The sequence below is a fragment of the Asparagus officinalis genome, chromosome 6 (genome assembly GCF_001876935.1).
Source record: "Asparagus officinalis chromosome 6, Aspof.V1, whole genome shotgun sequence".
Taxonomy (NCBI): Eukaryota; Viridiplantae; Streptophyta; class Magnoliopsida; order Asparagales; family Asparagaceae; genus Asparagus; species Asparagus officinalis.
In genome coordinates this window covers 77,122,434-77,145,667 of record NC_033799.1, presented here as the reverse complement: position 1 = coordinate 77,145,667, position 23,234 = coordinate 77,122,434, and the positions used below count along the sequence as shown (strand labels likewise).

General features: G+C 36.1%; 3 protein-coding genes across 5 annotated transcripts; 2 read left to right on the top strand and 1 right to left on the bottom strand.

Moving 5' to 3' along the window:
• Positions 217-2,546, top strand: LOC109845419. The gene is made up of 2 exons (XM_020414668.1): positions 217-386; positions 2,031-2,546. Exons 1-2 carry the CDS (start codon positions 284-286, stop codon positions 2,246-2,248), a joined length of 321 nt encoding a protein of 106 aa, XP_020270257.1. The 5' UTR covers positions 217-283; the 3' UTR covers positions 2,249-2,546.
• LOC109844291 (COBRA-like protein 1) lies at positions 3,676-7,771 on the bottom strand. 3 transcript variants are annotated; one of them, XR_002247978.1, is made up of 7 exons: positions 7,536-7,771; positions 6,399-6,478; positions 5,570-6,065; positions 4,944-5,103; positions 4,585-4,862; positions 4,247-4,352; positions 4,081-4,163 (listed from the first exon to the last, which is right to left on the bottom strand). XR_002247978.1 is itself a non-coding variant. In XM_020413275.1 (6 exons), exons 1-6 carry the CDS (start codon positions 7,630-7,632, stop codon positions 3,874-3,876), a joined length of 1,401 nt encoding a protein of 466 aa, XP_020268864.1. In that variant the 5' UTR covers positions 7,633-7,770; the 3' UTR covers positions 3,676-3,873. The 3 variants fall into 3 exon arrangements, 2 of the variants coding, with proteins under 2 accessions (XP_020268864.1, XP_020268865.1); XM_020413275.1 differs by lacking the exon at positions 4,247-4,352 and having other exon boundaries at positions 3,676-4,163; positions 7,536-7,770; XM_020413276.1 differs by lacking the exon at positions 4,247-4,352 and having other exon boundaries at positions 3,676-4,163; positions 5,570-6,026; positions 7,536-7,769.
• On the top strand, positions 10,829-22,919 carry LOC109844290 (fructokinase-like 2, chloroplastic). The gene is made up of 5 exons (XM_020413274.1): positions 10,829-11,028; positions 11,617-11,939; positions 12,043-12,677; positions 20,999-21,470; positions 22,366-22,919. The coding sequence occupies exons 1-5, from the start codon at positions 10,988-10,990 to the stop codon at positions 22,608-22,610; spliced, it is 1,716 nt and encodes a 571-aa protein (XP_020268863.1). The 5' UTR covers positions 10,829-10,987; the 3' UTR covers positions 22,611-22,919.

The following is a 23,234-nucleotide window of genomic DNA, read 5'->3' as shown; positions in this document are numbered from 1 at the left end:
AACCCAAAAATCCCTTCTCTCTCTCGGAAATCAAGAAGTGGGCGGCGGCGGCGCATTCGATCGGCGGCCGGCGGATGGCGAACCCCAACAGGTCCAGAAGCAACACGCTGTAACGTCGGCCGGCCTAGGCCGATGGAGGCCGCAACGAAGTCGGTTCATCCACTCGGCCTTCGTCCCCTTCGGCGACACAAGGACGTCAAGACCCCTGCTGACCAGGCCGACCCCAGAAAGCACAGGTCCTTCGGCTTCGTCACCTTCCTGGAGAGGGAGACGCCGCGCGGCCATGGACAACATGGACGGACGCCGAGCCGGCCGAGTCCTCACCGTCAACTACGCCCTCCCCGAGAGGATCAAGGGAGGGGAGCAGGGCTGGGCCGCCCAGCCGAGTAAGAAAACCCTAATTTTGTTCTTCTTTATTGGGATGATCTCAAAAAGAATCAAACTTGGCTAAGCATTGCTTCGAAATCTTACAAAATACTGATGCTAGGTTAAACTTATAGATAAAAGGTGTATGGTGCAAAGCTTATTGGGAAATTTGGAAGATTATTCAATTAGCTATTTCGTAAAAGCTTTGCCTGTACCTCACTTTGGGTTCTTGCTTGCATTACTTCTTTTGAAGTGGTATGTCCCAATGTGCAAAAGTTTTTTTTTAGCATAACCAACTTAACCTGTACTGTTTGAATCATTTGACTGCTTAATGGTGCTGAATATTATCGACAGATTTCTGGTAGGATCATGTAAGAAACTTTTGGTGCTACGTAGTCCCACCCTCTCACACTTGGGCAGGAGTATGTCTGAGAAAAAAACCCTGGGTCAGATGGCAGTTTTGATCATGTTATATGCGCGCGCGCGCGCACACACACACACAAAACTCATGTATAAACAGCAGATATGATCAGACTTATCTTTAAAACTGCTACTTTGGAGTCACTGCATCAATATATTATTAGTTTGTTTAATAGGATTGATTGATTCTAGATTTAAGTATGAAACGAGATTAAAATGCCATATACCAGTTTTGTCATTATGTTTTTTAGCATCAAATGTACATCGCCAATTCCTATCATCCACCATTGCCGCCAACTGGATCATTATTAAATTGTGAAACAAATATCTCTAGATTATGTCCAAGGATGATTGCTAACCGCTGAAAACCAATGTTTATTGTACTTCACATAATTCTACAAAAATTTAAAACTAAATTAACATGTAAATTGTACCGAAGTTAATGAATAAAACAATGAGAAACCTTTAATCTTCGGGCAAAGCTTAAAGCTTCTGTTGTTCTCCTCCTGAGGATGGTGGACACCTAGCTTTTAAATTTCTCATGAGCAGTATAATAGAGTTGACTGGAGGTGAGGTATGTTTTTTTTTTTTCGCACCTGCTATTACGGGTGTTGTTTGGAATGTAACCATTACTTTATTCACTCTTTTCCTTTGCTGCTGAAGTAAAAAAGTCCAAAAATGTGCAACAACAATCCAATTGTTAGAGCAAAATTGATCTGTTTGAGATTGTAAATGACATGTTACATAGTTTGATATGCAAATGCGTCCTTGCATGTGACCCTTTGTCATGGTTGATACTTGAGCATGGTAATAAGTATAGCCTCTGCTTTTAAGAAATTCTGTTTTGGGCAACTTCCATGTTTCCTGGCCGTGTTTCTGGGTATTTAATGACCTTCAAGTTTTTAAATTCTTTAGTTTTTGATAGAAATGAATTGTATACATCTTGTATATGTGACAAAGGGGTGTTTCATATTTTTCTTCTCTCTCGCCTCAGTTTTTCTGTTGTTTTCTTTCATTTCTTGTCTGACTTTTAGAGGCCTTCCATCCAGTATCACCCTTTTTTCCCCATATCCCTGTTCTCTTCATGTTCTTAACAACAAACTCACCTATCCGTTCTTCATGTAATTGATATAATATGCTATTTAGTCCTGCTGTAAGATTATTTTGCCAGTTACATTCTGACTCCAGGTGTGTAAGTTTACCTAATGCGTTGCGGGAATCTGTGTGTATTTTGCTTTTTGCAGTTTGGGCAGATGCAGACACCTGGTTCGAGAGGCAGCAGCAAGAAGAGGAGATGAAGCGTCTCCAGGCGGAAAATCAAGCTGCCTTGAAAGAAGCAGAAGAGCTTCATCGGAAGAAACTAGCTGAGGATCGCGAAGGAGAGAAGGATGAAGAAGATACAGCCCAGCCCAACAACGGTCCTGATCCTATGGCTACTGCTGAAGCTGAAGCTGAAGCTTAACCCTTGATGAGACAGAATTCTTAGTCTGAAGCTAAGTCTCCTTGATACAGATGCCTAGGTTACCATTATTGAACGAAGTTGGGGGAAACAGTAGTTGTGTACATGTAATGGCTTCTAAATATTCCGCCTGTATTTTTGTAGAACATGACTTGAAGTTTACTGGTTAGTATTTCCTTTGTAACTGGGATGGGATTGGCAATGGCTTGATGAAAATTCCTAGTCATTAAATTTCTTGGGGGGATTCTTCCTCAAGTTGTTTGATGCCATCCTTCAGAATGTGAGGCATTTTATTTTGATATGCTGCCACTATATGAAGCCGAGTACAAAACAATCACAAGAATAAGATGTAAACTGACGCTATGCTGCATGATATGCCTCCTTTTTATATAATCTCCTTTCCCTTATATATAATGAGATTTATATATAATGAGAAATTGATGGTTTTTCTAAAGGCACAAAAAAATATGTGTTATTTATGAGAAGGTGACATATGGACATATAATCTTATATTTACCCAAGAATCGTTATCAAATTAAATATGTTCTTAATTAGAATATTCTACTTATAGTCAAATATTTGATAATACTAATCAAATTTGAAGTACCCAAAAATTTTAAAAAAATCTGACAGTTATCCATAAACTAAAACTGTTGTGTGGCCCTTCTTAATTAGGGTTTTGTACTAAAATTTTTTGGGGTTAAGTGACAAAATGAAAAAGTTGTTGGGTGTTCTCTACCAAAATTTATCAGGAGGGGGGTACTTTGGTCATTTGAACACACATGAACAGACAATGTTAATTTCGAAGTTTTTTTCAAAAAAATTTAGAAGTTTAGCTAGAGTTTCCAAAGGTATTGGGGATTTAGTGTAATTTACCCATATTTCCAACTTTTATAGAGGATGGGTAGATTAGTAATTACACATGAAGACTATATATTTATTAAAAAATAAATTAGCAGTTATTATTGTTATAATGTACCTTCACTGTCAAATTAAGATAATAATTAAAATCCTAAATGGACAGATAATCAAGTGAAAGATATCATAATTAAAGAAAATCTGAATCTATTATTCTATGAGCAAAAGAACAAATGAAACTACATAGAAAGTGTAAAGATGGAAAAAAAGTGATTTAAATAATTCTTTATATATAAAAAGATATGTTGGATTACTATTAGCATTGCATCTCATCAAAAAAAAAAAAAAAGGACACATGTCCCTCCCTAGCTTTGAATTTTAAATTTTATAATAAAATTTATTTACACTTCCTATATAAATAAGAAATTCCAACTTATGTTACCTATTTCTAAAGGGCCATCAATCCAAAGAAAAAAAAAATTCAATACGGAAATTTTTAGAAACAAGACCATCAGATATATACAAACCAAATAAACCAGATCCATCCATGCAAGCACAGGCATCACCGCTTGTAACACTAAAACTACATATTATTTTTCCTTTAATTTGCCAGTTTCATTTTTTAGATGTGAATAACTAGGTCCCACTGTTACTCAACTAAGTGATGGATTACAATGAACCATATATTCTTTTGCCATAACTGACCACAGTGACTAAATTTTGTGTCGGGTTACATAAATTAGCATGTACAAAACAATGGTACCCTCCAATTAATTCAGTAGTAGATGTGCTAAAATTGTCCATAGGATTGTGAGTGAGAGTGTAAATGGGCTTCTCAGTACAGGGCTAGCATTTGGTAACCAAGGGTATGCATCTGGAGGTGGCATAACGCAATTATCACCATTGAAGTATATACGACGAGGGAATGCCCAACCCTTCTCGAAACTGAATGTCGATGAATCCTTCCGAAATAGGAGTTCAGATTGCACATTTCCATAAGGACCAGCTGCCATGAGCAAGTCGTTGTAGTATTTGATTCCCCATAGCATTGCGGTATCATCTAACAAAACAAACCATGGCATTCATATCAGTAATATTACATGGAAATTACAGAAAATCACTCTAAGATTTGTAGAAACAGACAGAACTCTTTTCGAAGTTTTCGGTTAACACTTTCACCCGCTCCTTTTGATTCTTCCATTAATCCGGATCACGGGTGTCATATGACCTGTTTAATGACAGAAATGCCCTATCCAAAGAACAAGCATGGTTACTCTTTTTAAAAGAAGGAACAGGGGTATATTTGTCATTAAATGGGTTACACGATACACATTTGATCCCATTTGACGGTAGGAGTGACAGTGTTTGTTTTTAAACTTCCAGGACTCTTATTAGCCCTCTATACATTAGAGGACGTTTCCCTGTTATTTTTTTCACAATTATATTATAACACGAAGAAAACAAAGATTGAGATGACTTACTTATGGCTGCGTAAGGAGTGAGCGGCTTGTAATTGAAACTAAATACTTGCGTGAGATTGTCGAAATTAGGGTGTTGGATGACAAGGTTCCATTGAGTATAGTTCATCCGATAGTTGAAATTTGTTATTGTGACTTTCACCCGCCAATATTCTTTATAATTGAGCTTTACATGCCAGTGGACTCGAATAGGGCACATATGAGAAGTGCATTGAACCAATGGAGTGAAGCTATTTTTACCAGGGCCATTGATAGCAGAAGCTAAATAAGGTGAATCTCCCCTGTCAATAGAAAACTATGACTTTAAATTTCAACTTCATTAAAATGTCCATATTAAATGAAATGTAGAAATTTTAACTTACTCCACACAACTTCCAGGTTCTGTTATATTGTTTTGACAGCCACAGGCACACGTCGGGCAGCTGACAATTGTGTTGTTGTAGAAAGATGAAAGCGAAACACAGCAGGTGGGGGTTTTCTGAGCAAGAAATTGGGAATATGTGCAGGTAACATTCCATGTCACTGGGACAACACAGCAACATTTTTAGCCTTCAATAAGACACAATCGAATAGTCCTGTACATATCTTACAATGACACATACAACTGACTGATAGCTGCATTTTAACTAAACTTTACTGTGAAAGCGAAACACTAGTTCTGTGTGAACTAAGTTTAATGTTTATTACATTTCCCTATTCCCCCATTATGTCCTCAGGTTTCTTTTCGGTGTGGGCAAAAGCAATTACTTACTAATATCCACATCTTTTTTGTTGCTCATATGAAAAAAGCAAAAGTGGCCTGCTCTTGGACTCGTTTTATTTTGAGTGGTGAGATAAACTAAAAACCCAGCTAGTTTAATGAGCTTATGATATAAGTTAGCTATGTTTAGTTGGATCAACCACATATTTGACCGACATATATCAAAGATAAGTTCCGACAACATAGCATTTATCCATATTCATGGGAAAAGCTTGATAAATCACTTACTCAAAGCCTGGGTTGTTCTCCTCCCATCCTGCGAAATAAACTTGCTAGGTTTCACAATCTTAGCCACTCCACACGTGTACCCAGGCCCTGGAGCTTTGAGGGTGAAGTTCTTGGGCACACGAACTGTCTTGTTGGTGGTCCCCGCCTGACCCACGCTGACTTGGAAAGAACTAACAGTGGTGGCGGGATCTTGAACCCACGAATTAATCACTCCCCCTTTGCAACAATTAGCAATCTGCTGGTTATATGGAGTTCCTGGGAGCAAATCAACAACTGTTGGATCCTTCTTACAGCAATGTGGAGTATTTCCTTTGAATCTTGAGCAATCGCCTTGTTCTGTAGTTTGTCCTCCCATCATGGTCCAGATCACTTCCTTCTTGGCCCATGTCCAACCGAGAGTCCATCCGGGTGCTTGGATGTGACGATATTGTTGGTAATTGAAAATTGTAACAACAGCCTGAGAGGATGCGTTGCTACAAGGATTAATTGGATAGACCTGTATTATCATTATTTTGAACTTACTACCCTTGCAGTTTCATTGTTGCAGATAGACCCCTTGGGTTAGATTTGTTTGACTCGCTTACACCTGGTGAGATTTTGGCAGATATTGCCCCTAGGTGAGATTAGTGACTCCATGTGAGCGTAAAAGAGTCAAACAAATTTAACCCAGGGGCTCTACATGCAATTACCTCTTGATATAAAGATTAGAAGAAGTGCACGCGTCTTTTCCTACGATTTCTATGTTAATGAATATACGGACAATGTCATTTCGCAGTTCGGATGTTTTCTAATTTGAAATTGGTAAGTATTTGTGAAATTTTATACTCACAACATAGCCATCTGCGGTCCACTGCATAATGTCCCACTTGATAGTTATGTTTCCATTAGGGTCAAGTGAATCATACGCCTCTGCAGAAGTAAAACAAAGATTCATGTACTGAAGCACGAGTGTCAATTCTTAAATCAGATGCAAGAAAGGATGCTGCTATAAGTTTATAACAAATTGGATTAGGAGCTTACCTGTTTTTGACAGGAAGCACCACTCTAAAATTCTGGATGAAGTGAGGCAGAATATTCAAGTAGCTACTATTATTCTAGACATACATGTCAAATGCAACAGTAAAAAAATCATGGATTCAAGAACTTCTGTCAATCGAAACACACCATTGTCCTCGGAGGTAAATAGCAACCGACTTTATTCGTTCTTTCAAATTCTTGTGAATATCAAATCATGTGATTTTCAACTATATCCATACACTCTTAAGAACCTGAATCTCTCAAAAAAAAAATTCACATTTATTTCTTCCCTCAGTTCTCGCAAGAAAGTCACAATTTTTTGAAGCTGCAAAGCCACTGATTTAAATAGTTCAAGGCCACAAAACTCATGTCAGGCACAGCCTATAATTCATTCATGTTTCTCAACCATCAGCTTGTGTGTATAAAAACATGAAATTTCATAAATGTTCAAAATATATGATTAATATTCCGGCAAAAATAGGAAAAAAAATTCCGGCAAAAAGATATCCAATTACACTATCAAAACAAAAGCATTATCTAAAATTGACAAAGAATATTGCTTTCAAATAAAGAAATTACTGATCATGCCAATGTTATAGCTTTTCTTACTTCTTCCCCCTCTGTTTCTTCCACAAATTAAACAGCCCAATGACACAATGACATGCGAAGGAAAAAAATTGCTAATATAGAGAAGAAAAAGCTTTTTCAAAAAAATTCAGCAAAAAAAAAACCCACATAATAACTAAACATCCCTCACAACTCAAGCCCATGCAACCCCAAATTACCAAATTCAAGCAAATGGTGCAACATCAAAGGGTTCCCAAAAAACCCCACTTAAACAAAACAAAAAAATTCAAGACCTGTACCTTAAAAATCAAATTTTGGCAAAGATTAGAGGACAATATGCAAAGAAACCAAAGTTATAGACAAGCTGGCCACTGAAACTCACCTGTTAATCTCAAGCTGGAACAGAACATGAATAGAAAGAGAAGAGCTGACAAAATCCTGAGCTCTGAGATTGATCTGAAGCTGATGAATGTATCCATTCTAGTTTTTGATTTTTTTTTTTTTTTTTTACTTTAAAAAAAATTTGAAATGAGGTTTTTGTCTTCAACAGTGGAGGCTGGCGTTTCGAGGAGGAGAGTAAAGGCTACTGGCTCTTTTGCCTTGGGTTCCACGAGAGCCAGAATGAGAGGAGTTTTGGGATTTCATTGAGGGGCAATTTGTAATTTCCTATCGAATTATACCTGGATTCTGTCAATAAAGTCCACACTCAACCCCTCCTTTGAGCGTCTTTACTCTTCTCTTTTAATAATGGGCCTTTGTTTTTGGCCAAATTTACACTTGTGACACTAAATCTCTTTTCTCGTATATTTATAAGAACAAATTTTCAAAACAGCCCCAAACAGATTTTTATTTTTCAAAATCGACCCGGTTTTTTTTATTTTCCAAAATCGACCCGGTTTTTGCCGGTTTTTGCCATGTGGGCTTAATGACGTTCCTAAACAGTCGGGGTTGCTAAACAGTCGGGGTTGGCAACCCCGACTATTTAGGACATGCAAATTTTGGGTTTAAGGATATTAAATGGGGTTTAACATCCTCCTAAATAGTCGGGTTTGCCAACCCCGACTGTTTAGGAACGTCATTAAGCCCACATGGTAAAAACCGGGTCGATTTTGGTAAATAAAAAAAAATGGATCGATTTTGAAAAATAAAATTTTTTTTGGGGCTTTTTTGAAAATTTATTCTATTTATAATAAATATTGAGTGTCGTGTTGCAAATTTGCGGTGGTTCAATTCCGGGGGGCTCGAAACTTCTTAACGTGTGTTTCGGGAAGGAGAGAGCCATGCAAATGAAGAACTTTTAGACCCTTCGCCTCTTAAATTATTGTCATTATATTATATCTATTTGATAATAAAGAGGTTATTTCGTAAGTATCTAATTAATATATTTCCTTTGACTACTGATTGTTTTGAAGGGTATCTTGAACTGTAACTCCACACACACACGGAATAGTAGCGGTTAGAGGCTTCGGAGGTTGTTTCCTCCAGCATACCCTCCGACGCTCAAGTTAGTGACTAGTCTGATAATTTGAGGAGAAGAGCAGAATGTAGTCTTTAGGGTTTTTTTTGTGCATTTCTTAAAATAGCAAAGATGATGTTGTTTATAGGAATTTTGTAAGAGTATTTTGAAGAAGAGTCGTACCCATCGCATTTGATATGATGATGACAGAATGGCAATAATGCATCTGAGAAGTCGTTATAACGTCTGTTCATGCATTAAATGCGATGACAACTAGGTGGCAAAGTATTGGTGTCGAACTGCTCTACATTAAATGCGAACATTGTTGACAAAGACCACTTGTTATTCCTTACTTCAAACTTTCCCCTACTGAATCTGACCCGATGACTCCTTTTTGGCTCCACCCGGGCTCAACTAGTAGATCTCGACTTACTTCATAATCGTTTTAGTTGTGCACCGGCTCTCTCGAAAATTACAACTAAATCAATACAGAGGCTCAAATTTAAACTAAAACAAACATAATTATTATATTTTTCCCTCTATTCTTTTTACTAAACTCCCAAACATAATTATTATATTTTCCCTTCCCTTCTTTTTCTTCCCTTCTTTCCCTTCACCTCCATTAATAGTAAACTCCCAAACATACATAGTATTAACGATCTAGATTATAATAGTATCCATGTATATCATATTTGTAACTTTCTAGTCTCTTCTCTTTCACTTTAGAGTAACATCAGTTTTTTTTCTAATTTACTTTTTACATATTACTTGTAGAAACATAAGTGTTCAAATTAGCTTAAGTAAATTATGAATATTTAGCAAATAATAAATGAATTTCGATTCCTATCTTGGTCTTTGAACAAGTGTTGTTTTTATTCTGATGGGGGACTCAACAACTCGTTTGAGAGACAGCATAGGTACAGCTAAGCCTTCGTTAATTAGCGTGAAGACTCAGAAGAGCCTAGAAAGGAAATAGTGAAAGCTCAGTGACTCGCTTTCGTGGAACTTGGCATGTGGACCCTCAGAAATTGAGTTTTTGCCAGCTCGTTTTCATGCCGCAAACGGAAAAAGATTTGAACAACAAAGATGGACTTGCAATGTTATCATTAGAACCCAAGTTATTAATTTGCAGCAAAGAAGCTAAATTTGGATTATTGGTGGTCCCATATTCAAATTCTTATTATATATATAAGTAAAAAGAGGGGGGTTTCTGATTTCCAAGGTAGACAAAATTACAGTGAGAGCAACATAACAACAACAATAAGAACCGAGCATTTATCCCAAATGTTTAGGGCCGGCTACATGAATTATATTTTTCCATTCCATTCTATTGCGGGTCAATTCCTCCGTTATATTAGTATTAATCATATCCTTTTTTATTGCATCTGACCAAGTCATTCTAGGTCGACCTCTAGACCTCCAAACCACATTTACTCTAATATTATCGCTTTTTCTAATCGGTACACTAAGGGGTCTCACTAAAATTAATGCTCATCTTCTTACATAAAATTGTCGTAAAAATTGCTTTAGATTTTGCAGCATGTTTCTATGGATTCGGATCCTTTCTAATTAGGTGGTAATTGAAGAGTGCCCATTTCCTCCGATTATTATCATACATTCGGAATTCAAGAGACAAAATTATGCCATGTAGGATTTCAACATTGTGATAGCGGTTTTCAAAACCATATGATTTTAAAGACAACTGTGAATTCCTAAGTTGCCTAATTCCATCCATTAAATTTAAAATCTACGGCAATAATTGGAGGAATTTTACGCTCCAATTAACACCTCATTGAAAGGGATCCGAGTCAATTTCTATAGTAAATTTCATTAATGATGTCCTTTTAAATTAGAAAAAAATATATAATTATTTAGAAATTTTAAATTATAAAAAGCTCTGCTTTTGATTTGTATGTCATTTTTTTCATAAATGCCAGAAATAACCATGCCCTTTAAATCTTTAAAAAAAAAATACACTCTCATCCTTTCAAGAATCAAACTGAAATGCCCTCATATTTCCATGTGAAGCATGTGCATTGGAGTACTAGTAATGTTGTAAAATAGGATTTTTTTTTTCTTATTGGTCTCTTCCTCTTAAAATAGGATTGCAGAGTAGTTGGGCTTCAACTTAATGAAAGAAAGACTCGGTAGGCCCAGGCACAGAAACGTAAGCGATATTTTAGCAAGGAATCGGCCCAACTGTGGGCAACGTCGTCATTTTCTCAGAGGATTTCCTCTTCCTCTTTCTCTTTTTCTCACCCGAGTCCAGAGCTAGCGAAAAATCCATTGACGGTGGCTCTGAGGCTGATGCTCTCCCTTCTTTAGAACTTACGAGCGAGCGAGCAAGCTACTCTTTTGAGAGAAGCCCTTCTCCACCCATGGCTTGTCTCCCAATCTCTTTCTCTCTCCTTTCTCTCAGGTCCCCCCACTCTCTCTTGGAATTAGTAGCATTAGATGTAAAAAAAATGATTTTGTTATGTTTTTATCGATTTTATTTAGTAATGAAATGATGGGTTCTATCTAGTTTCCCAAAACCCTGAATCTTTTTCTCGCATTTACTCAGTACGAGTTTGTGCCAGCTACTAATTTCTATTTTTTTATGCATAAAAAAAAAGCTGCCGTGTTTGCCATTGTACTTATTGTGTCTTTACGTGAATGCCAGAGGTTATATTAATCTTACCTATATTTTGATAATTCTGATGTGAATTGAGTTGGTCGTGATAATGCTTGCCTAAGCTCAAGTCAAATCTACATAAGATTTATAGGCTCCTTCTTCATGGGTCTCCAAGATAATGTTGACTTGCCCCTTTCTTAAGATTCTCTGCATGTTTACATTTGATGCTAGCAAAGTTCTTATAGACATACGGCATTAAAAAAAAAAAAGAAATTCAGTATCTGAGGAAAACGAAAACATTGTTTTGAGTTGCATATCGATTGCTGAATTGGTTTTTAAGCATCTGAATCTACAACAGAAAGTGTAACCTTTACCTTTGCTTGAGTTTTACAGGGGACGGTCGAGCTATTGTTCCGTTAACCCCTCAACAAGTGTCATACGGCTTAAGAATCTGAGGCTGCAGAAGATTTACATTCAGGCTGTCTCAAAAAAAAGCGCTTCACGGGGTAACTCAGAAGATGCGTCAAATGAAGAAAGTGCTAGCATAGCTCCTAAGAAAACGCGAGCTCCTAGACGTAGTAGAAAGAAGTCAAACGTAGAAATTTCCGAGGAGACGGGTGCAGAGATCATTAGTAGTCTTGAGAAAGAGGAAGAAAGTACCGCAACAACGTCTGATGAAGGTCCTAAGAAGGTTACAAGAAGAGGCAGGAGAAAAGGTAAAACCTTTTAGAGGAACCCGAATGCATCGAATGCTGTTTTCGTTGTTGCTTAGCTTTTGATCATGTATTAATTTCCGCGTATCGTTTTTAAATTATGCAGCTACTACTTCAGCAAGCTCCATGGAAGAGGTCACAGAGAAGAAAACCACTAGGAGGAGAACTAGAAAAAAGGCTGATCCAAAGAAGGAGAAGGGAGTAAATGGAGAATCTGGTGACTTTGAAGAGTCCACATCTTCTAGTGATCTCGAGAATGAAATGGAGGAGCTACGATTGAGAGAAGATGAATTAGAGGATATTAGTTTCACTTATAGTTGGCCACCGTTAGTTTGCTGCTTCGGAGCAGCTCAACATGCATTTATCCCTTCTGGAAGGCCAGCTAATAGATTGATAGACCATGAGATCCACGAATCAAAGAAGGATATGTTTTGGTCACCATCTAAGTTTGTGAGAGCCCCGGGAGGTTCATCATCAAATGTTGCTATAGCTCTTGCATGTTTAGGTGGTCGAGTTGCATTCATGGGAAAACTCGGGGATGATCAATATGGTCAAAACTTTCTGTATCACCTAAATGTTAACAATGTTCAAACTCGATCGGTTGTAATAGACACTTTGAGGCCTACAGCAGTATCTCGAATGAAAATCACGAAAAGAGGTGGCTTAAGAACAAGTTGTGTTAAGCCTTGTGCTGAAGATAGTCTTGTGAGCTCTGAGATCAACATCGACATTCTGAGAGAGGTAATCACTGATCTTAGAGATGCATTGGTTTGTTATTTTTTTAACATTTAATTGATTGTTGGTTTCTTTCTACTAAATGATTGTGTTAATCGTAGATGTAGATTCGGTTAAGGATACTATTGGTTTAGGTGGAGGTAGTGTATTTAAATTTTTCCTAAAACCTATCCTCTTGGTAATGATTTACAACCCATGAGTTTTCACAGAAATCATGAATTCCACCAATTAGTTTCTTGCTTCAACTGATTGGAGGACTGAAAAAGAAAGACGCTTACAGTGACTTTAGTTACACTTCCTTATGGGGGTTTCTTCTAGGCATCATGTTTGTAACTGCTATTGAGATTTTTGCCTCTCTTTTCTAGAACTAGCATTTAGTTAAAGCTAATACATTTTGAAGTTTTATCATACCTCTCAAGTTTATATTCATTGACCCGTCTTCCAATTTCTGCTAGTGAGTGTATACAGTGTGTGGAAATTGAGATCATATTATTTAGTAGAATTGGAGAAAATTTTGATTAGAGTGAATTTTCACGAGGCCTATGGGTAAGTCTGTACTCTGAAAGTTAGTGTCACGCGTTCAAGAAATCAAGTCATCATTGGGTCATTAGAAAGTGGGAAAATCAAATTTGAAGAGGCCAGGGAATGAAAATTCGAACAAGAATCAATATTTGTGGTGTTATTATGAATTTATTCAAGCTTATAGAGAGTTTTGATCAATGAAAATTCCACTGTTATTGCTAGCCACTCCTCAATGAGAATTTGGTGGACTTCATGTCCCACTATCCGTAGTGATTTTTCTTATGCTTTATTCGAGCAAGTGAGATGTGTTTAGTTATCGACTGGTTCCTTCTCATTTGATTGTGTAAGTACAGCATATGATGCATTATTGAGCTCCATGTCCTCTCCCCTCTTTGTTTTATTGGATGGGTAAATGCTTGAGACAGGTTGCAACATTACAGACTATTGCAACATTGCACAGAATGTTGACCTTTATCTTCATCCTGCAGTAAAAGGATAAAAGATGGTGGTTCTGATTTGGGGTTCCGGATAGAAATTTTGTGTTTTTCTATGTATCTCAACAATGAGATAACCCTTCTTTTTATAGACTTTCCAGTAACCACCTCCACCCCAAAGTGTATCAGCCTCCATAATTTCCTCTACCCATCCACAAATCCCTCTTCTACAGATATTAAGGAAATTATGCTAACAACCTAATAATATCTAGGGAATATTTCTTGGTTGGTTTGGTCAATAATTGTCTGGGTCATATTAACATTTTTCACTTGACCAAATTAACCAAGTGACATGCCTCTCACTATCCGTGAGATCAGATATTTCTTCTTACTATTACTCCCACTATTCATAGAGAGTAACTCTTATTTTATTATTCATGAAATTTTACTTGGACTTATTTATTCCTAAGTCCCATCAAACTTGCATGTTTGATAAAAGATTCCGCTGGTATTCCTTTTGTCAAAGGATCAGCAATCATGTCTGCAGTAAGGATATAAGTCACTTTGACTTCTCCATTTTCTATAATATCTCAAATATAGTGATACCGGATCTCAATATGTTTTCCTTTAGAGCTATTCGCACCGCTATTGATCAAGCTAATCGCTGCTTGATTATCACAATAAATATTAATAGGTCCTAATAAATTAAGATCTAGAGCAATCAAAAACCGTCTTATCCAGACAACATGTATAGTTGACATATTATAAGTTATATATTCAGCTTCTTGTGTATATCTAGCAACACACCCTTGTTTCTTGCTACTCTAAGAAACAACTCCTCCAAAGATGAATAAGTGTCTCAAAGTAGACTTTCCATCGCCTCTATCACTTCCGAAATCAGCATCGGAGTAACCGAGGAGATCAAGCGAATCGGCTTGAAAAACTAATCTATGAATCAATATACCTTTGATATGCTTCATAATCCTTTTAACAGCTTCCCAATGTGCTGGTCCTGAATTACTTTGATATCGACTGACTAGACTTATAGCATAAGCTATATCAGGTTTGGTGCACAATATTGTATACATCAAGCTTCCAATTGCATGAGCATAAGGAACATCTAATGGTTTTTGCCCCTCTCCAAGGTATTGCTCTTTACATAATCTATTTTCCATGACCAAGGGTGTTAGCGTCGGATTGGAACTCTCCATTCTAAACATTTTAAGAACCGATATTAAATATTTTTCTTGGTTTAAACTTAGCATTCTAAATTTTTTATCTCGAATGATTTGAATTCCAAGAATATATGATGCATTTCCCATGTCTTTCATCTCAAACTTTTCGCTGAGATCTGCCTTGATTTTATTCAACATTTCTATGTCATTTCCAGCAAGTAATATATCATCCATATATAAGGATAATATAGTAAATTTGCTCTCACTTTTTAAGATATATACATAATTATCTAATTTATTTTTAATAAAATCAAGTTTAGTGACTGCATCATGAAATTTGAGATACCATTGTCTAGAAGACTGTTTTAAACTGTATAGAGATTTTATTAATTTGTAAACTTTATGTTCCTGTTCTTTCACCTGAAAACCTTCAGGTTATTGTATATATATCGTTTCCTTCAACTCTCCGTTAAGGAATACAGTTTTAATATCCATTTGGAATAACTCCAAATCAAACCATGCAACAATGGCCAAAATAATTCTAATTGGTACAGATTTAGCTACAAGAAAATACGTCTCCTGAAAATCTATTCCAGCCTTCTGGTTGTAACTCTTGGCAACCAATCGTGTTTTGAATTTATCAATAAATTCATCAACACGATATTTCTTTTTAAGCATCCATTTGAATCCTATGGTTTTTTATTTTCTGGTAGATCACATAACTTTCATACTTTATTCTTTTCTATAGAATCAAGTTCTTCTCTCATGAATTCTAGCCATAAAGATGATACATACGATTTCATCGCATCATAGAAGATTAAGGGATCTTATTCTTCTATATTTGTATCTACCGAGAAACAAGATGGCTCACATGAATGCAAGTAATCATCCATCCATAAAGGTTGTGTTCTTGACCTTTTTTTTTCCTACAACCGGTTGACGAGGTACATTCTTTTTCATAGGTATTTTATTATTTTTAAGGTTAGGTTTATTCACAATATCAGGGTCTTTAGTGGGCACAACACAGTAATAATCATCATTTATTACAGTTAGAGATTCTGTTTCTTCTCGGACTTGTTCCTCTTCCTCTAGGTTCTCTAGAAACGTAGCATCTCTGTTTTTAATAACTCATTTTTCTTTATTGTAGAACTTATAACCTTTTGATTTTTCTGAATACCATATGAATCTATAATTTATTATTTTAAAATCTAATTTATCTCTAAGTTGATATGGAATGAGAACATGGGCTATAAATCCCTACTTTCCGAGATGACTCAGATTAGGTTTTCGTCTATTCCATAATTCATAAGGTGTAGATATAACTGATTTGGTGAGAATTCTATTTAAAATATAGTTTGCAGTTAACAATGTTTCTTCTAAAACAAATTTAGAGAGACCAGAATGAGACAACATGCATCTAACTACATTCAGCAATGTTTTGTTATTTCTTTCAGCAACACTATTTTGTTGTGGCATATATGATATTGTTGTATGTATTTTAATTCCATACTGAATACAATAACTCTCAAATTCTTTAGAGCTATATTCCCCACCTCTATCAGTTTTCAAAATTTTAATTTTCATTCTAAGTTGGTTTTTAACTTCTGTCTTATATCTCTTAAAGCAGTCAAGAGCTTCTAATTTTTTAGATATAAGATAGACGTGTGTAAACTTAGAATAATCATCTATAAAAATATTAAAATATTCTTTATTACTATGAATTTTGACACTTAGGGAATTACAAATATTCGAGTGTATCAACCTTAAAAGTTCATTGGCTCTTTGTCCACCAATAAAAGGTTTTCTAGTTATTTTATCAGTTAAACAATGTTCACATGGTGGCAATTGAACATTAGATAGTGCAGGAAGTAAGTTTATTCTGATAAATTTTTTTATTTTTGAAATACTAGCATATCCTAGTCTAGAATGTCACAATTCAGACTTAAAAATATAACATGACAAGTAGTTCAAATTTAAAATTTTATTATCAAAATTATTACAAACTATTGGGAAAATGCATAATTCATGTTCGGACACATATTTTCCCATAGCATATATTTTATTGTTTTTGCCTATAGAAATCCGATTATTGTAGAACCTGACTTCCAGTCCTTTTATGATCAAGCTGGGAACAGAGATCATATTGTGCTGAATTCCTGGTGATCTTTGAGGATAAGAATACTATCCCCAAGATCCAATCTATACGAACTAATACCTTCTACATCAAAATAGGTATTATTTTTCATATAGATTCTCTGTTTTTCTTTCTTCAACTCGGTGAGTTCTGTGACTCCATTCTTATCCTTTGCGATATGTTTGGTCGCACCGGAGTCGATCCACCAACCGCTAATATCCGTCGTCACAGCATTGTATTCCGTCACACCGACGATTTTCTTTTACTAGTACCGCTTGTTCTGGATGCTTATAGCCTTCCTTATTCTTTTGTTCTTCACCTTGCGGGCAAGTGGGCTTGAAATGTCCGAACTTTTCACAATTGTAGTAGGCTCCGCGGAGTACTTTCTTTCTCTTGAACTGCTGTGATTTTGGTCCTCGCGGTTGTGGTTTACTAGGATCAGGGTTTTTATAGCTTCCAGCATTATGCCTCTGACGGGCATAATTCAGCTCTTGCTGCACCATATTCAGTTCTGGTTCTTTCCTGCTGGCTATTAAGTCTTGTTCTGTCGTTAGGTGCATAGTAAGATTAATGATATTTAATAGCAGGGTTCATTCTTAATGTGGTGACAGATATAGCAAGGGAAGGAGGTAGACTATTCAAAATGGTTGCCACTTGCATTCTTTCAGGGATTTTGGTCTCAACAGTGGATAAGTCCTTAGCCATGACAATCATCTTGTTAATATGATCTACGACACTGTCTCCCTCCGGCATACGACAATAATTATACTTATACAAGAGGAGTTGAATGTTAACTTTAGAGGCGGCGTCATATTTTTCTTTTATAGCATTCCACATGTCCATGAAAATCTTGTAAGTTTCAAAAAATTTGATTAAGTTATCTTCCATGAACATGAACATTAGGTTTTTGCCTTTTTATCTTTCGACTTTCACTGTTCAAACCCTTTCTTTTCTTTAGATGTAGATTTATCAGTAAGTGTTAGAGCAGTGGTTTCGATTACATCATCGATATTGTCATGAATAAGAGCATATCCTATTTTTTATGCCACATATCATAATTATTGTCATTAAATTTATTAATTTTCCCTAATTTTGATAGAACGAGTTTACTAGCCATTTGGTAGAGAACTAAAACTAAAATTCTAATTTAAAATATTATATAAGGTTGATGTATAGACATATATACTAATAATAGAATAAAGTTAGATACCAAAATAAATAAATTAATTAAAAGAACCTAACTGTTTCGAGTTGAGAAAGGAAACTCCAATTCGAGCCAGATCGTCACCTAGTGGTGTTGAATGGAGAAGCACTTGTCGAAGTCGGTTCTAACTGGATTCGGAGATGATCTGCTGTTGTCGTTGAGTTGCATCGGATAGGATTTGTGAAGAATTGTTCGGACAACTACAACTGATTGAAAGCGGATTCCGAATTGTGTAAGGGGCAAAAGTAATTTTTTTCCCCTCAAGCTAGAGATAGCTCTGCTGAAAAAAATGGAGGGGCAAAAAAAAAATTCTTTGAGCCACTGCAAAATAAAAAAAAGGAAGAAGTTCTATTAGGCACGTAGCTCAAAAAAACTTTTGAATGTGGGGGGAAAAAGATAAACTCTCTCTCTCAGATGGTGTTTCTGGATTGATCTCCTCGGTCAAAAAATAAAAAGAATAGTAGGATAGCTAGTTTTTGAGAGGTGCAGTGTTTGATGGGACAAAGATTGAAATATTAAAAAAATGAGAGAACAACTTTCAAAGCTTCACCTGGAAGTGTGACTCAATTTTTTTTTTTAAATGGATAAGGGACAACTTCACTGGTTGTTTAGAGGTGCAGTGCTTGATGAGACAAAGATTGAAATATTAAAAAAATGAGAGAACAACTTCCAAAGCTTCACGTGGAAGTGTGGCTCAAAAAAAAATATTTAAAAATGGATAAGAGATAACTTTACTGGTTGTTTAGAGAAAGGATTAAACAAAAAATATATAAGAGCACGGTTTTTGATTGAAAACAGAATACTCTCTTTTCTCTATCGGATAAAGAATGAAACTAGTTTTTTCCCTTATGGAAACAAAAGGGAACGGATCTTTGATAGCTCTGATACCAGTAAAAGGATAAAAGAGGGTGGTTTTGATTTGGGGTTCCGGATAGAAACTTTGAGTTTTTCTGTGTATCTCAACAATGAGATAACTCTTCCTTTTATAGAGACTTTCCAGTAACCACCTCCACCCCAAATCGTATCAGCCTCCATAATTTTCTCTATCCATCCACGAATCCCTCTTCTACAGATATCAAGGAAGTTATGCTAACAACCCAATAATATCTAGGGAATATTCCTTGGTTGGTTTGGTCAATAATTGACCGGGTCATATTAACATGCAGCACACTTGTCTAGTTCATAAACAATTTCCTTTCACCCTGTCTAACCCTCAACCCATTTCTAACAACCTGGTTGAGTGTCATTAGCTTTCTGATCAAATAAGCTTTTAATTTTCTTCCCATTATTTATCCAGTGGCATTCTTAAGTCTTTTGAGAGTTAGGATGTTTCGTCGGGGAACTTTGGAGTTGTTTGGCTTTGAATTTCTGTAGTCTGTTGTATGTCTGTTACCAACATAATAAATTAATAAAAGGCTAAAGTTAATTTCAAAAAAAATAAAAAAAGAAAGATCTGGTGTAATTTGTCTGAGCTTTGGGGACAAACACAGCCTTACAAACTAGACAATTGACGAACTGATTGGGAATATTCTGAGGTGAGCTTTAGGAAAGTAGATTTTTGAAAATTCAGAAACTGTTAGGTCAATTGCTTTCCACATGCATCTTGACTAACTCGTTGAACTCGAATGGCTTAATGATTTGATAATGAGTTTCATCTGATATTAATGATTTTTTTTTGTCAATGAAAATTTTTATTCATTCACCAATGTGAGAATTTTATGTACATCAAGAATCTCATTATCGTTTGAGATAGCAAAACCTGTATGCAAAGCACTCAATAGAAAGTAAAAAACCCCTACATGTAATGTCTTTACAAAGAGAGTAACCAATCTCTATTCTCTTCTAAAATTGGAGAGTTTAGAATTGTAGTCAAAATATCCACCTTTATATCCTTAACCAAATGCACCACGCTTCTGTGTTTATGCTGAAAAATTCTGGCATTTCTCTCACTCCAAATTCTGTAAATTGTTGCCGAAAAGGCCATACGTTTAACTCCTTGGTTGAATCCTTTCCCTCTCAGCCTTGTACAATACCAATCCAAGAGAAGTCTCCAATCACATGCCTTCGGTTAAATTGAAGCCAACTCATAATGCAATTCCACACCTCGTTTGAGAAGCTACATTCAAAGAACAAGTGGTTTCTACTCTCCAAGCCTTCGCCAGAACATAAGCAACATACATTTGCATTTATAGTACCTCTCCTCATCAACCTGTCCTGGGTGAGCAGTTTGTTTTTAACAGCAAGCCAGCAGATGAACGAATGTGTAGGGTAGCACATCCTATCCCATACATTATCATGCCATGGCATCCTTTGAGTAACCGGGGAAAGAGCATAATACAAAGCCGATATCTGAGATTTTGAATAGCTGAAACAAGTGCTAAGGAGTTGCATCAGGTTATCACCCCCCCACCCCCACACACACACACAAAAAAAAAACACTGCTTTATTTCTTTTTTTCATCATTTGTTTCCACATCCAAGAGTCACCATTTTTAGCTATCACATGCCAGATTTATCACGTTCATTTCTTATAGTGAAATACTTTTCCAATATAATTCACCATAGAATGACTAAGGCCTACCTTAGGTGGAATCCTTAAAGCCTGTTAAGACATCTATAAGAGGCTTCTTTAAGATCCAGGTTTTTTGTGAGAGATCCTTGACGTATAATGAATTCTTTTGTGACGAATGACGATGTCTTCCAGTCCCTAAATTATATACTGTTCAATTGTTTAGATATATATTGATAAAATGATGTAGTTCAAACTGTTGACTGGATGATCTAATTTCAATTTAAAGTTTCTATATCTAATGTCAGGAAAGTACGATGTATTCTCATCTACTTCTATTCTTGATGCAGGCAAAGATGTTCTATTTTAATTCCTCCTCCCTAATTGACCAAAACATGAGATCGACAACAATGCAAGCCATCAAGGCTTCCAAGAAACTCGGAGGGGTTATATTCTTTGATCTTAATCTCCCATTGCCACTGTGGGAATCTAATGAGGATTCCAAGAAATTCATTCAGCAGGCATGGGAAAGTGCTGATTTCATCGAAGTTACAAAGCAAGAACTAGAATTCTTGTGTGGCATTAAACCCATCGAGAAGTTTGATACCAAACATAACGACAGATCCAAATTTGTTCACTATAAACCTGAAGTGATCCAACCTCTTTGGCATGAAAATCTCAAGGTATTATTTGTTACAAACGGGACATCTAAAATACACTATTATACGGAGAAGGACAATGGTTGGGTACATGGTATGGAAGATGCTCCTATCACTCCCTTCACTGGTGACATGTCTATATCGGGTGATGCGATTGTTGCAGGTAAATGATCTTAAACAATTATGATAGCTATGTGCATGCATGTTTGTATTGTATCTTGTATGTGTTGACATAATAGAAATGTATACGTTTTAACCGTGATATGCATATTGAAGCATCTTTCAGATTAAAGACCATATCTTAAAAGCATCAATTTATTCAATCAATCAATCAATCAATCAAAGAAAAGAAAAAAGTCATCGCTGTTGTATCCCAGTGGTAAAGCATTTTGCAGTTGTGCAAGCTATGGCCATGCATGACCTTTTCTCATAGAAATACTGAACAAATAACTTGGTAGCTGCACTAAGACACTGATTAGGGAACTGAATGTACAATGCTTCTACAGATTAACAGTTCTTGATGGCTGAAGCATCATCGACTCCAATAATGTGGGAGTTGAAGTATGACTACGTATTTACACAAATACTGATGCGTCTCTTCTCTATTTTAATTGTTTCGTAGGCCATCGGCAGTTTTTCTTAAATAAATTTTTTAAGTAGCCAAATTGAATGAATAGCAAGGCATGATTCGAGCCTTTTGATCCTTGGTTTACAGATTATAGCCCTATACAGATTATAGCCCTAATGCTAGCTGATTGATTGAGTAGTGTTATAGCACAATGACGCCAAGAGTTGTTCTCTTTTTCCCCCTTTTTTCCCCTCCACTTTTGCGTTCATAATCACTAGTGAAGGAAAGCAACGTACTGTAAGCTGTTACTTGTTTCGTCTTCCGTTTGGTCAACCATACAATTCTTATATCTGTTGTGTAACTTGGAGGTTTTCTCTGATGAAATTTTGTTAATAGCGGTTCCTTAATTCATGAAATCTAATGATGAATCTCTCTGTCTACTAAATTAGAGACACCACTTTTAGTTACTCATGTTCTTGTTTTGTTTCAGCTCTCATGAGAATGTTAACAGTTCAGCCACATCTTGCCACTGATAAGGGCTACCTGGAACACATGATCAAGTATGCAATCGATTGTGGGGTCATAGACCAATGGTTGCTCGCTCGTGTTCGTGGATTCCCTCCAAAAGAAGAGATCGAAGAATCTTCTCCTTCAGAATTCAGGGAGCTTAGGTCCATTACAGAGAAAGAGTATCGAACAGTAGAGGAGCATTCGGTGGAGGAACTTGTAAGTTAAAAAAGAAATCTCTAGTTCTAACCAATTTTGTGCTAGAAGCCAAAAGGCATTCTGAGGGTTTGATCAATGATCTGAACATTTTAGATGGAAAACCTTTGTGAGGGTTTATAGAGGTCTGGGGTCATCTAGTTTTGTTAGAAATCTGTGTCATGTAAGTAGAACAAGTTCAACCGTGTAGATCTACCCATTTGCTGATAGCTTCAGATAATTCCCTGCACAATGGTCATTGTTGCATTATGTAAGAAAAGGCTTTGTTGTAGGACTTCTTTTGAGTAAAGAATCGATTCTTGCAATGAAACTTCTTGTCAATTTCATTCTGGAAAACTAATTAGTTAATACAATTATCATAATAAATAGAAAAGCTTACGATGAAGCCAAGGTAATATTAACTGGATGGGAGAAAAAAGACATTTGGAGCATTTTCACTGGAAATTAATCACACAACAATGGGTTGAATAATTGCAATTCTGGGTTTTATCTTACACTAATTGGTGTAGGAGAAAGAAATTTTGTATGTATGTTGCAAAATGAAAAATCCAGTGTTTTCAACTAGGCATAAAAGCTAGGTTGGATTGTAATAAGTCTCAATTATTATTATTATGATTATTATTATTTGAAGTAAGA

Excerpts from the sequence above, each read along its gene's own strand:
- LOC109844291 (XM_020413275.1), bottom strand. The coding sequence starts at position 7,632 with ATGGATACATTCATCAGCTTCAGATCAATCTCAGAGCTCAGGATTTTG. Across the intron at positions 6,479-7,535 it reads TTCCAGCTTGAGATTAACAG|AGGCGTATGATTCACTTGAC; the intron begins GTGAGTTTCAGT and ends TTACTTCTGCAG. Across the intron at positions 4,863-4,943 it reads GAACCTGGAAGTTGTGTGGA|GGGAGATTCACCTTATTTAG; the intron begins GTAAGTTAAAAT and ends TTCTATTGACAG.
- LOC109844290 (XM_020413274.1), top strand. The coding sequence starts at position 10,988 with ATGGCTTGTCTCCCAATCTCTTTCTCTCTCCTTTCTCTCAG. Across the intron at positions 11,029-11,616 it reads TTCTCTCTCCTTTCTCTCAG|GGGACGGTCGAGCTATTGTT; the intron begins GTCCCCCCACTC and ends TGAGTTTTACAG. Across the intron at positions 11,940-12,042 it reads AAGAAGAGGCAGGAGAAAAG|CTACTACTTCAGCAAGCTCC; the intron begins GTAAAACCTTTT and ends TAAATTATGCAG.
- LOC109845419 (XM_020414668.1), top strand. The coding sequence starts at position 284 with ATGGACAACATGGACGGACGCCGAGCCGGCCGAGTCCTCACCGTCAAC. Across the intron at positions 387-2,030 it reads GGGCTGGGCCGCCCAGCCGA|TTTGGGCAGATGCAGACACC; the intron begins GTAAGAAAACCC and ends TGCTTTTTGCAG.